The sequence below is a fragment of the Amblyomma americanum genome, chromosome 1 (assembly GCF_052857255.1).
Source record: "Amblyomma americanum isolate KBUSLIRL-KWMA chromosome 1, ASM5285725v1, whole genome shotgun sequence".
Classification (NCBI taxonomy): domain Eukaryota; kingdom Metazoa; phylum Arthropoda; class Arachnida; order Ixodida; family Ixodidae; genus Amblyomma; species Amblyomma americanum.
In genome coordinates this window covers 268,387,798-268,400,114 of record NC_135497.1, presented here as the reverse complement: position 1 = coordinate 268,400,114, position 12,317 = coordinate 268,387,798, and the positions used below count along the sequence as shown (strand labels likewise).

At 48.3% G+C, this 12,317-nt stretch overlaps 1 protein-coding gene and 14 non-coding genes across 15 annotated transcripts in view; 14 read left to right on the top strand and 1 right to left on the bottom strand.

Annotated features, from left to right (window-relative positions):
- Window positions 1-12,317, bottom strand: part of LOC144115051 (nose resistant to fluoxetine protein 6-like) — a 77,576-nt gene that overhangs the window by 29,958 nt on the left and 35,301 nt on the right. The window contains exons 4-5 of the mRNA XM_077649181.1: window positions 524-611; window positions 8-102 (exon numbers count right to left, since the gene is read on the bottom strand). Of these exons, the coding sequence (XP_077505307.1) occupies window positions 8-102; window positions 524-611 (183 nt within the window). The remainder of the gene's footprint in view (window positions 1-7; window positions 103-523; window positions 612-12,317) is intronic.
- On the top strand, window positions 2,776-2,848 carry TRNAR-CCG (transfer RNA arginine (anticodon CCG)). Its single transcript has one exon. It is a non-coding gene; the product is annotated as a tRNA-Arg (tRNA).
- Window positions 3,100-3,172, top strand: TRNAR-CCG (transfer RNA arginine (anticodon CCG)). The gene has a single exon. It is a non-coding gene; the product is annotated as a tRNA-Arg (tRNA).
- Window positions 3,706-3,778, top strand: TRNAR-CCG (transfer RNA arginine (anticodon CCG)). The gene has a single exon. It is a non-coding gene; the product is annotated as a tRNA-Arg (tRNA).
- On the top strand, window positions 4,009-4,081 carry TRNAR-CCG (transfer RNA arginine (anticodon CCG)). Its single transcript has one exon. It is a non-coding gene; the product is annotated as a tRNA-Arg (tRNA).
- TRNAR-CCG (transfer RNA arginine (anticodon CCG)) lies at window positions 4,312-4,384 on the top strand. The gene has a single exon. It is a non-coding gene; the product is annotated as a tRNA-Arg (tRNA).
- Window positions 4,615-4,687, top strand: TRNAR-CCG (transfer RNA arginine (anticodon CCG)). The gene has a single exon. It is a non-coding gene; the product is annotated as a tRNA-Arg (tRNA).
- TRNAR-CCG (transfer RNA arginine (anticodon CCG)) lies at window positions 4,918-4,990 on the top strand. The gene has a single exon. It is a non-coding gene; the product is annotated as a tRNA-Arg (tRNA).
- On the top strand, window positions 5,221-5,293 carry TRNAR-CCG (transfer RNA arginine (anticodon CCG)). Its single transcript has one exon. It is a non-coding gene; the product is annotated as a tRNA-Arg (tRNA).
- Window positions 7,245-7,317, top strand: TRNAR-CCG (transfer RNA arginine (anticodon CCG)). Its single transcript has one exon. It is a non-coding gene; the product is annotated as a tRNA-Arg (tRNA).
- Window positions 7,548-7,620, top strand: TRNAR-CCG (transfer RNA arginine (anticodon CCG)). The gene has a single exon. It is a non-coding gene; the product is annotated as a tRNA-Arg (tRNA).
- TRNAR-CCG (transfer RNA arginine (anticodon CCG)) lies at window positions 9,556-9,628 on the top strand. Its single transcript has one exon. It is a non-coding gene; the product is annotated as a tRNA-Arg (tRNA).
- On the top strand, window positions 9,859-9,931 carry TRNAR-CCG (transfer RNA arginine (anticodon CCG)). Its single transcript has one exon. It is a non-coding gene; the product is annotated as a tRNA-Arg (tRNA).
- On the top strand, window positions 10,164-10,236 carry TRNAR-CCG (transfer RNA arginine (anticodon CCG)). The gene has a single exon. It is a non-coding gene; the product is annotated as a tRNA-Arg (tRNA).
- On the top strand, window positions 10,469-10,541 carry TRNAR-CCG (transfer RNA arginine (anticodon CCG)). The gene has a single exon. It is a non-coding gene; the product is annotated as a tRNA-Arg (tRNA).

Genomic DNA, 12,317 nt, shown 5'->3' with positions numbered 1-12,317 from the left:
CACTTACTTGCGTTAACTTTCTTCTTGGGGTATCTTTTCATAATCACGTATTCAGTCGCTGTGCCGACTAATACGAGCAAGAGCAGAGAGCCTAGGATGGCCCTGAAAAGCGGGGAAAAAATCAGTTGAGATGAATTTCTTTTTGCTGAAAAAAAAAGAACAGTAAAGACAGGTCAGATTTAAATCTTGCCTGACAACCCTGCGTTTAGCGCGTTAAATGTATCCTTATTATCATAAATAAACAGGAAAGTGGCTTTGCTCCCAGGACATCCAGTGTGACTCCTTTTGCGGCAACGGTGCTTCAAATTTATCGAGGGAGAGAGGAATTGACCTTGACCCATGGTGTGCCAGGGCTGCTGCAAGAGCCCCTCTGAGTGGCCCAGTAGCAAACGCTATGACCCGCATATTTATGACAAATAATGCCCCCTGGCAGTGCGGTCAGTACAGCCATTCCGATGTCTGTTACATGTATGTATTCAATGCGAAGTGTAGGAGTAAAAGTCCTACGCAAGGCGATACTTACAAGCAAATAACGTGGACTTTGGTCAGTGGCTTTGGATCGTCTGTCCTGCATGAAGTCACGGTGGCGTTTCCTCCGTACATGCTAAATACTGAAGAAAAAAAGGGAAGGAAGACATAAAGAGCTTAACTGTTAACAAAAGCGCTCAACAATGGATCTTATAGACTCGCTGTGACTATGTTGTAGCAGCGAACTGAGGCCTCAAAGCTTGAGTTGTTTTTAATGCTAGTTGTGCACTGAGAGGTCATTCAGAGGCATCTGCAGGGTGTCCCAGAAGTAACCGCAGGAAGAAAAGAAAACATAATTGTTATTTTCTGCTCATTGCAGCGTGTTGTTGTGCCTCCTTCTAGGAAACATTCCGTGAGATTACCCTCTACAGCGTGGCATACTCCGTTCCTGGATTTCAACATCTGCATCAAACGTGACATCGCTTCCGGACACAGGCATATATAATTATTCAGAATAAGTTATACACTAACTTTTCATTCATTTCCCTTCAAATTTCCCACCATGTTGACATTTAGTGACGCGACTTATCCAATACTATGGCATGGAAGGGCCGCTAGTGTCGTGCTGTCTGAACTGACGGCGTACCAATGAGACGGACATACGTCATGTCAAAGGCTGTTGGGCAGATGCTGGATACTCTGACGGACTTCTTGTGTTTTACCTTCGTGCTGTTCATGGCCAGCTGTCGTCTTATTCACCTGCACTGTGGGTTGGGAAAAAAGCGCCATCGTTGCGCTGTAGATGATTGCACGTTTGTTGTTTTCCTACAATAAGTAAAAATGCAGTGCCATCTGCCGCGAGTCTTACAGCACACGGTAAAACCTTCTGAAGAAGTTGTATTGGCGTTACCTATTGGGGTACGGACTATTGTCTACCCTCTTAAGCTCTTTGCCTACGCTGCACATTTTAATCCTCTACCGTCAGATGGAGCCGCGACAATCGGGACGATCAAATTTCTCTTACAAGAAAAGCTTGCGAATTTGGACACGCCATTCATTTATTTCGGATGATTCAAATGGCTGTCGTGAGCAAGTGGTGTGTTGCCCCGCAAACCGACGGCCCGTACGTGACAATGTCATGGTGAAATTTGGGCGGAAATGAGCCGGTGCCTTCGGTTGGTGCACTAGTTATGCCTGTCTCTGATACCGATGTTACATTCAGAGTGTTTTTGCTTCTAGTATAGGTGAGGCAATAGCGGATATTCAAAATTCCGCAAGTGCGTTTTTCCACATAACCGTGTTGCCAAAGGCAAGATGGCCGACTTCTCTATAAAGAAACTGCAGGGGCTACAGGACAGGTGCTAAGGGTGTGGATAGAATGTAAGAAACGTATTTTGGATGAACAAAACAATGAACTAGTCCTTCTTCCTGTGTTCCAGCTAGAAACACATGGTCAGCCGCCTTGTCTTGGGCAACATTGCTATGAGCAAAAGCGCACATGAGGAATTTTGAATATCTTCTGTCCACGTTGCAAAGGCATGCGATTTTCGCGGTGAAGCCTTCTCAGCGTGCGCCTTTCAATCATGCGTCGAAGGTGTCTGCAGCTCTCAAATTCTGCTCGAATAAAGCAGAATTGCCACTTGAGCTTTTCCAGCGCCGCCATAATCTCAAGGAACCGAAATGTGTTCGCCATTGATAAGCGTCTTGCTAACACTATTGCTCTGTGTCCGCGTGGCCTAATGGATAAGGCGTCTGATTCGGGAGCAGAAGATTGCAGGTTCGCGGACGGAGTTTATTTTTTTTTATTCCATGGTCGCTCATTGGCCTGGTTCGTGGTAAACATTTGGTCCCTACTTGAAAAAACTTTGAGGTCACTGCGGTAACCCGCATTGCAGAAATGCGAAAGCATTGACGCTTCCTCGTTTTCTTTGCCCTCTCTTTGTTTCGCCACCATAATCTCAAGGCACAGAAATGTTCTCGCGATTGATAAGCGTCTTGCTAACACTATTGCTCTGTGTCCGCGTGGCCTAATGGATAAGGCGTCTGATTCGGGAGCAGAAGATTGCAGGTTCGCGGACGGAGTTTATTTTTTTTTATTCCATGGTCGCTCATTGGCCTGGTTCGTGGTAAACATTTGGTCCCTACTTGAAAAAACTTTGAGGTCACTGCGGTAACCCGCATTGCAGAAATGCGAAAGCATTGACGCTTCCTCGTTTTCTTTGCCCTCTCTTTGTTTCGCCACCATAATCTCAAGGCACAGAAATGTTCTCGCGATTGATAAGCGTCTTACTAACGCTACTGCACTGTGTCCGCGTGGCCTAATGGATAAGGCGTCTGATTCCGGATCAGAAGATTGCAGGTTCGAGTCCTGTCGCGGACGGAGTTTATTTCATTTTTATTCCATGGTCACTCATTGGCCTGGTTCGTGGTAAACATTTGGTTCCTACTTGAAAAAACCTTTAGGTCACTTTGGTAACCAGAAATGCGAAAGCATTGACGCTTCCTCGTTTTTCTTTGCCCTCTCTTTGCTTCGCCGCCATAATCTCAAGGCACAGAAATGTTCTCGCCATTGATAAGCGTCTTACTAACGCTACTGCACTGTGTCCGCGTGGCCTAATGGATAAAAAAAAAGTCCGCGTGGCCTAATGGATAAGGCGTCTGATTCCGGATCAGAAGATTGCAGGTTCGAGTCCTGTCGCGGATGGAGTTTATTTCTTTTTTATTCCATGGTCGCTCATTGGCCTGGTTCGTGGTAAACATTTGGTTCCTATTTGAAAAAACTTTGAGGTCACTGCGGTAACCCGCATTGCAGAAATGCGAAAGCATTGACGCTTCCTCGTTATTCTTTGCCCTCTCTTTGCTTCGCCGCCATAATCTCAAGGCACAGAAATGTTCTCGCCATTGATAAGCGTCTTACTAACGCTACTGCACTGTGTCCGCGTGGCCTAATGGATAAGGCGTCTTATTCCGGATCAGAAGATTGCAGGCTCGAGTCCTGTCGCGGACGTAGTTTATTTCTTTTTTATTCCATGGTCGCTCATTGGCCTGGTTCGTGGTAAACATTTGGTTCCTATTTGAAAAAACTTTGAGGTCACTGCGGTAACCCGCATTGCAGAAATGCGAAAGCATTGACGCTTCCTCGTTTTTCTTTGCCCTCTCTTTGTTTCGCCACCATAATCTCAAGGCACAGAAATGTTCTCGCCATTGATAAGCGTCTTACTAACGCTACTGCACTGTGTCCGCGTGGCCTAATGGATTAGGCGTCTGATTCCGGATCAGAAGATTGCAGGTTCGAGTCCTGTCGCGGACGGAGTTTATTTCTTTTTTATTCCATGGTCGCTCATTGGCCTGGTTTGTGGTAAACATTTGGTTCCTATTTGAAAAAACTTTGAGGTCACTGCGGTAACCCGCATTGCAGAAATGCGAAAGCATTGACGCTTCCTCGTTTTTCTTTGCCCTCTCTTTGTTTCGCCACCATAATCTCAAGGCACAGAAATGTTCTCGCCATTGATAAGCGTCTTACTAACGCTACTGCACTGTGTCCGCGTGGCCTAATGGATAAGGCGTCTTATTCCGGATCAGAAGATTGCAGGTTCGAGTCCTGTCGCGGACGGAGTTTATTTCTTTTCTATTCCATGGTCGCTCATTGGCCTGGTTCGTGGTAAACATTTGGTTCCTACTTGAAAAAACCTTGAGGTCACTGCGGTAACTACCATTGCAGAAATGCGAAAGCATTGACGCTTCCTCGATTTTCTTTGCCCTCTCTTTACTTCGCCGCCATAATCTCAAGGCACAGAAATGTTCTCGCCATTGATAAGCGTCTTACTAACGCGACTGCGCTGTGTCCGCGTGGCCTAATAGATAAGGCGTCTGATTCCGGATCAGAAGATTGCAGGTTCGAGTCCTGTCGCGGACGGAGTTTATTTCTTTTTTATTCCATGGTCGCTCATGGGCCTGGTTCGTGGTAAACATTTGGTTCCTATTTGAAAAAACTTTGAGGTCACTGCGGTAACCAGCATTGCAGAAATGCGAAAGTATTGACGCTTCCTCGTTTTTCTTTGCCCTCTCTTTGCTTCGCCGCCATAATCTCAAGGCACAGAAATGTTCTCGCCATTGATAAGCGTCTTACTAACGCTACCGCACTGTGTCCGCGTGGCCTAGTGGATAAGGCGTCTGATTCCGGATCAGAAGATTGCAGGTTCGAGTCCTGTCGCGGACGGAGTTTATTTCTTTTCTATTCCATGGTCGCTCATTGGCCTGGTTCGTGGTAAACATTTGGTTCCTACTTGAAAAAACCTTGAGGTCACTGCGGTAACTACCATTGCAGAAATGCGAAAGCATTGACGCTTCCTCGATTTTCTTTGCCCTCTCTTTACTTCGCCGCCATAATCTCAAGGCACAGAAATGTTCTCGCCATTGATAAGCGTCTTACTAACGCGACTGCGCTGTGTCCGCGTGGCCTAATGGATAAGGCGTCTGATTCCGGATCAGAAGATTGCAGGTTCGAGTCCTGTCGCGGACGGAGTTTATTTCTTTTTTATTCCATGGTCGCTCATGGGCCTGGTTCGTGGTAAACATTTGGTTCCTATTTGAAAAAACTTTGAGGTCACTGCGGTAACTAGCATTGCAGAAATGCGAAAGTATTGACGCTTCCTCGTTTTTCTTTGCCCTCTCTTTGCTTCGCCGCCATAATCTCAAGGCACAGAAATGTTCTCGCCATTGATAAGCGTCTTACTAACGCTACCGCACTGTGTCCGCGTGGCCTAATGGATAAGGCGTCTGATTCCGGATCAGAAGATTGCAGGTTCGAGTCCTGTCGCGGACGGAGTTTATTTCTTTTTTATTCCATGGTCGCTCATTGGCCTGGTTCGTGGTAAACATTTGGTTCCTACTTGAAAAAACTTTGAGGTCACTGCGGTAACCCGCATTGCAGGAATATGACATATTAGAGCCCAAAGAACTCCCTCACAATGACAAAGTAGTCCTGGCCTTGGATTTGAAAGGAGCCTTTGATAATGTAAAACATGAAGTAATACTTAACCACCTCCAAGATACCAACTGTGGTCAGAATACATACCGATACATCTGGCAATTTCTCACGAATCGACAGGCCTACATTCGAATTCAAGACAAGGAACACGGACCCTATACCATCGGATCCCGGGGAACACCACAGGGTGCGGCTTTATCTCCTCTCCTCTTCAACCTCGCAATGAAAGACCTTCCCGCAAAATTAAGCTCTATGCCTGGCATCCGATATGCCTTATATGCGGATGATATCTCTATCTGGGCAACAGAAGGCAATATCGGGCACATGGAGACCTGCCTACAACAGGCAGCGGAGGCAGTGGACACTTACGCTGCATACTGTGGTCTCCAGTGTGGTCTCCTTTGTAACGAGTAGAATTCTCTACTCAACCCCCTACCTTCACATGCGCAAACACGACGAGGACCAACTCGAGGTCATGCACCGCAAAGTCATCAAACGGGCTCTTGACCTTCCCATTACCACATCCAACCAGCGTTTGTTGGACCTGGGGGTGGTCAACCCCTATCGGGAACTCCGAGACGCCCATCTCGTCAACCAATATACGCGCCTATCACAAACGCCATCCGGTCGCCGCATTCTTGACCGACTCCACATCCAACACACCATCACCTTTGAGGAACGGGTACGAGCGCCAGAACCCTGGAGACGCGCCCTCAGGGTCCGACCCATTCCCCGCAACATGTCACACTTTGACGACAATGGCCGTCGCCAGGCGCGTGCGGAAGCACTGGAGCGACATTATGGTCGACAACAACACGTGTATTACGTGGACATTGCCGGTCCCCACCGTGTGGGGTGGTTCAACGCAGCAGTGGTCCACGACAACACCACAGTGGCAGGACTCACTTTCCGCGCCTACAGCGCAACACACGCGGAGGAAATCGCGATTGCGCTCGCACTCTCCCTCCCACAAGTGAAACACATCATTACCGACTCGAAGGGGGCCTGTCGGAACTATGAGCTGGGTTGGATACCTCCTCTCGCCTGGCGCATCCTACAAAATTGCTGTCGGTCCAGCGACCCTCCAAACTGTAACCTCATCTGGGCTCCCGGCCACCAGGGACTCCAGGGCAATGAGTTAGCCGATCAGGCGGCCCGCGCGCTCTCTCCCCGGGCACTCACACTTGCTCAGGAAGCCTACTACGAGCCTACCCAATATCTAATTACATTCAAAGACATCACTACATATTATAAGGACAGTCATCGTCGCTTTCCGGAGCCCTGTAAGGGTCTCCTGTGAGCAGAGGAACGGCTTCTTCTCAAAATTTTTGCAAATACAATGCTGTGCCCGGCAGTATTGAAACCCTTCAATTCAGATTATGATGGTGGCTGCAGGCTGTGCGGAGCGACGTTTTCGGACGTTTTACATATGGTCTGGGCCTGCCCTTCCAATCTCCAGCCTTACCAATCCTTCATCTCCCACCCTTCTAGGGAGGCCTGGGAGGCGGCGCTGCTCAACTGCCATGACCTGCAGTCCCAACGGACCTTGGTCGCCAGGGCACGAGCGGCGCTAGACGCCATTGGGGCTCCGGAATAGGGGCTCCACCTAGATTTGTGAGGACCTGGGCCATAGGGCCTGGGCCCAAACACCTCTTTGTAAATAATAAATGCTTACCACCACCACCACCTCGTTTTTTTTTGCCCTCTCTTTGCTTCGGCGCCATAATCTCAAGGCACAGAAATGTTCTCGCTATTGATAAGCGTCTTGCTAACGCTAATGCGCTGTGTCCGCGTGGCCTAATGGATAAGGCGTCTGATTCCGGATCAGAAGATTGCAGGTTCGAGTCCTGTCGCGGACGGAGTTTATTTCTTTTTTATTCCATGGTCGCTCATTGGCCTGGTTCTTGGTAAACATTTTGTTCCTACTTGAAAAAACTTTCAGGTCACTGCGGTAACCCGCATTGCAGAAATGCGAAAGCATTGATGCTTCCTCGTTTTTCTTTGCCCCCTCATTGCTTCGCCGCCATAATCTCAAGGCACAGAAATGTTCTCGCCATTGATAAGCGTCTTACTAACGCTACTGCGCGGTGTCCGCGTGGCCTAATGGATAAGGCGTCTGATTCCGGATCAGAAGATTGCAGGTTCGAGTCCTGTCGCGGACGGAGTTTATTTTTTTTTATTCCATGGTCGCTCATTGGCCTGGTTCGGGGTAAACATTTGGTACCTACTTGAAAAAACTTTGAGGTCGCTGCGGTAACCCGCATTGCAGGAATATGACATATTAGAGCCCAAAGAACTCCCTCACAATGACAAAGTAGTCCTGGCCTTGGATTTGAAAGGAGCCTTTGATAATGTAAAACATGAAGTAATACTTAAACACCTCCAAGATACCAACTGTGGTCAGAATACATACCGATACATCTGGCAATTTCTCACGAATCGACAGTCCTACATTCGAATTCAAGACAAGGAACACGGTCAATACCATCGGATCCCGGGGAACACCACAGGGTGCGGTTTTATCTCCTCTCCTCTTCAACCTCGCAATGAAAGACCTTCCCGCAAAATTAAGCTCTATGCCTGGCATCCGATATGCCCTATATGCGGATGATATCTCTATCTGGGCAACAGAAGGCAATATCGGGCACATGGAGACCTGCCTACAACAGGCAGCGGAGGCAGTGGACACTTACGCTGCATACTGTGGTCTCCTTTGTAACGAGTAGAATTCTCTACTCAACCCCCTACCTTCACATGCGCAAACACGACGAGGACCAACTCGAGGTCATGCACCGCAAAGTCATCAAACGGGTTCTTGACCTTCCCATTACCACATCCAACCAGCGTTTGTTGGACCTGGGGGTGGTCAACACCTATCGGGAACTCCGAGACGCCCATCTCGTCAACCAATATAAGCGCCTATCACAAACGCCATCCGGTCGCCGCATTCTTGACCGACTCCACATCCAACACACCATCACCTTTGAGGAACGGGTACGAGCGCCAGAACCCTGGAGACGCGCCCTCAGGGTCCGACCCATTCCCCGCAACATGTCACACTCTGACGACAATGGCCGTCGCCAGGCGTGTGCGGAAGCACTGGAGCGACATTATGGTCGACAACAACACGTGTATTACGTGGACATTGCCGGTCCCCACCGTGTGGGGTGGTTCAACGCAGCAGTGGTCCACGACAACACCACATGGCAGGACTCACTTTCCGCGCCTACAGCGCAACACACGCGGAGGAAATCGCGATTGCGCTCGCACTCTCCCTCCCACAAGTGAAACACATCATTACCGACTCGAAGGGGGCCTGTCGGAACTATGAGCTGGGTTGGATATCTCCTCTCGCCTGGCGCATCCTACAAAATTGCTGTCGGTCCAGCGACCCTTCAAACTGTAACCTCATCTGGGCTCCCGGCCACCAGGGACTCCAGGGCAATGAGTTAGCCGATCAGGCGGCCCGCGCGCTCTCTCCCCGGGCACTCACACTTGCTCAGGAAGCCTATTACGAGCCTACCCAATATCTAATTACATTCAAAGACATCACTACATATTATAAGGACAGTCATCGTCGCTTTCCGGAGCCCTGTAAGGGTCTCCGGTGAGCAGAGGAACGGCTTCTTCTCAAAATTTTTACAAATACAATGCTGTGCCCGGCAGTATTGAAACACTTCAATTCAGAATATGATGGTGGCTGCAGGCTGTGCGGAGCGACGTTTTCGGACGTTTTACATATGGTCTGGGCCTGCCCTTCCAATCTCCAGCCTTACCAATCCTTCATCTCCCACCCTTCTAGGGAGGCCTGGGAGGCGGCGCTGCTCAACTGCCATGACCTGCAGCCCCAACGGACCTTGGTCGCCAGGGCACGAGCGGCGCTAGACGCCATTGGGGCTCCGGAATAGGGGCTCCACCTAGATTTGTGAGGACCTGGGCCATAGGGCCTGGGCCCAAACACCTCTTTGTAAATAATAAATGCTTACCACTACCACCACCTCGTTTTTCTTTGCCCTCTCTTTGCTTCGCCGCCATAATCTCAAGGCACAAAAATGTTCTCGCTATTGATAAGCGTCTTGCTAACGCTAATGCGCTGTGTCCGCGTGGCCTAATGGATAAGGCGTCTGATTCCGGATCAGAAGATTGCAGGTTCGAGTCCTGTCGCGGACGGAGTTTATTTCTTTTTTATTCCATGGTCGCTCATTGGCCTGGTTCGTGGTAAACATTTGGTTCCTACTTGAAAAAACTTTGAGGTCACTGCGGTAACCAGCATTGCAGAAATGCGAAAGCATTGACGCTTCCTCGTTTTTATTTGCCCCCTCTTTGCTTCGCCGCCATAATCTCAAGGCACAGAAATGTTCTCGCCATTGATAAGCGTCTTGCTAACGCTACTGCGGTGTGTCCGCGTGGCCTAATGGATAAGGCGTCTGATTCCGGATCAGAAGTTTGCAGGTTCGAGTCCTGTCGCGGACGGAGTTTATTTCTTTTCTATTCCATGGTCGCTCATTGGCCTGGTTCGTGGTAAACATTTGGTCCCTACTTGAAAAAAAACTTTGAGGTCACTGCGGTAACCCGCATTGCAGAAATGCGAAAGCATTGACGCTTCCTCGTTTTTATTTGCCCCCTCTTTGCTTCGCCGCCATAATCTCAAGGCACAGAAATGTTCTCGCCATTGATAAGCGTCTTACTAACGCTACTGCACTGTGTCCGCGTGGCCTAATGGATAAGGCGTCTGATTCCGGATCAGAAGATTGCAGGTTCGAGTCCTGTCGCGGACGGAGTTTATTTCTTTTTTATTCCATGGTCGCTCATTGGCCTGGTTCGTGGTAAACATTTGGTCCCTACTTGAAAAAAAACTTTGAGGTCACTGCGGTAACCCGCATTGCAGAAATGCGAAAGCATTGACGCTTCCTCGTTTTTCTTTGCCCTCTCTTTGCTTCGCCGCCATAATCTCAAGGCACAGAAATGTTCTCGCTATTGATAAGCGTCTTACTAACGCTACTGCACTGTGTCCGCGTGGCCTAATGGATAAGGCGTCTGATTCCGGATCAGAAGATTGCAGGTTCGAGTCCTGTCGCGGACGGAGTTTATTTCTTTTTTATTCCATGGTCGCTCATTGGCCTGGTTCGTGGTAAACATTTGGTTCCTACTTGAAAAAACTTTGAGGTCACTGCGGTAACCCGCATTGCAGAAATGCGAAAGCATTGACGCTTCCTCGTTTTTATTTGCCCCCTTCTTTGCTTCGCCGCCATAATCTCAAGGCACAGAAATGTTCTCGCCATTGATAAGCGTCTTGCTAACGCTACTGCGCTGTGTCCGGTGGCCTAATGGATAAGGCGTCTGATTCCGGATCAGAAGATTGCAGGTTCGAGTCCTGTCGCGGACGGAGTTATTTTTTTTATTCCATGGTCGCTCATTGGCCTGGTTCGTGGTAAACATTTGGTCCCTACTTGAAAAAAAACTTCACTAGCTTCTTCCGTTCCCTCTTCAAGTATAAGCTAATTCTAGACCTTACCATTCTGTGGTCGCTACAACGCACCTTTCCGAGGACGGCCACATCCTGAATGATGCCAGGTTTAGCGCATAGTATGAATTTGATTTCATTTTTAATCTCACCATTGGGGCTCTTACAGGTCCACTTCCTGTTTTCTCGTTTGCGGAAGAAGGTATTCATGATCCGTAAATTATTTCTATCCGCGAATTCGACTAATAATTCTCCCCTGTTATTTCTAGAACCTATCCCATAGTCACCTACCGCGTGGTCGTCAGCCTGCTTCTTGCCCACCTTCGCATTGAAGTCGCCCATCAGTACAGTGTACTGCGATTTTACTTTATTCATTGCCGATTCTACGTCCTCATAGAAACTTTCAACGGTCTGGTCATCATGGCTGGATGTGGGTGCGTAGGCCTGCACCACTTTCAGCTTGTACCTCCTATTCAGCCTAATTACTATAGCTGCTACCCTCTCGTTAATACTGTAGAACTCCTCTACGTTGCCAGCTATATCCTTATTAATGAGGAATCACACACCTAGTTCTCGTCTATCCTCTAACCCGCGATAGCACTGTATGTGTCCGTCCTTTAGTACTGTATACGCCTCACCTGTCCTCCTAACTTCGCTAAGCCCTATCACATCCCATTTAATTCCCGCTAGTTCCTCAAACAGCACTGCTAGGCTAGCCTCACTAGCTAAAGTTCTAGCGTTAAACGTTGCCAGGTTCAGATTCCAATGGCGGCCTGTCCGTTAACGAGTTAGCCGTAAGAGGGAAAGCACAAAAGTTTAGGATAGCGCTGCAAAACAGATATTCGGCTTTAACTGAAGAAGATGATCTTGATGTTCATTCAATGCACGATAATCTGACATCAATAATTACGGAGTGCGCAGTAGAAGTAGGCGGTAGGACAGTTCGAAAAGATACCGGGAACCTATCTCAGGTGACGAAAGATCTGATTAAGAAGCGCCAAAACATGAGGGCATCTAACCCTACCGATAGAATAGAACTAACGGAGCTATCAAAGTTAATAAATAAGCGCAAGGTAGCCGACATAAGGAAGTTTAATATGGAGAGAATCGAGCATGCTATAAAGGACAGAGGTAGCCTAAAAACAGTGAAGAGGAAACTAGGCATAGGTAAAAACCAGATGTATGCATTAAGAGACAAGCAGGGCAATGTCATTAGCAATATGGATAAGATAGTTAACGTAGCCGAAGAGTTCTACACAGACCTGTACAGTAGCCAATGTAATCAGAGCGTTAATGAGGAAGACAGCAGTGCACAGCAATGCGTCATCCCGCGAGTAACGAAAGATGAAGTAAAGAAAGCCTTAGAAGCAATGAAAAGGGGAAAAGCAGCTGGGG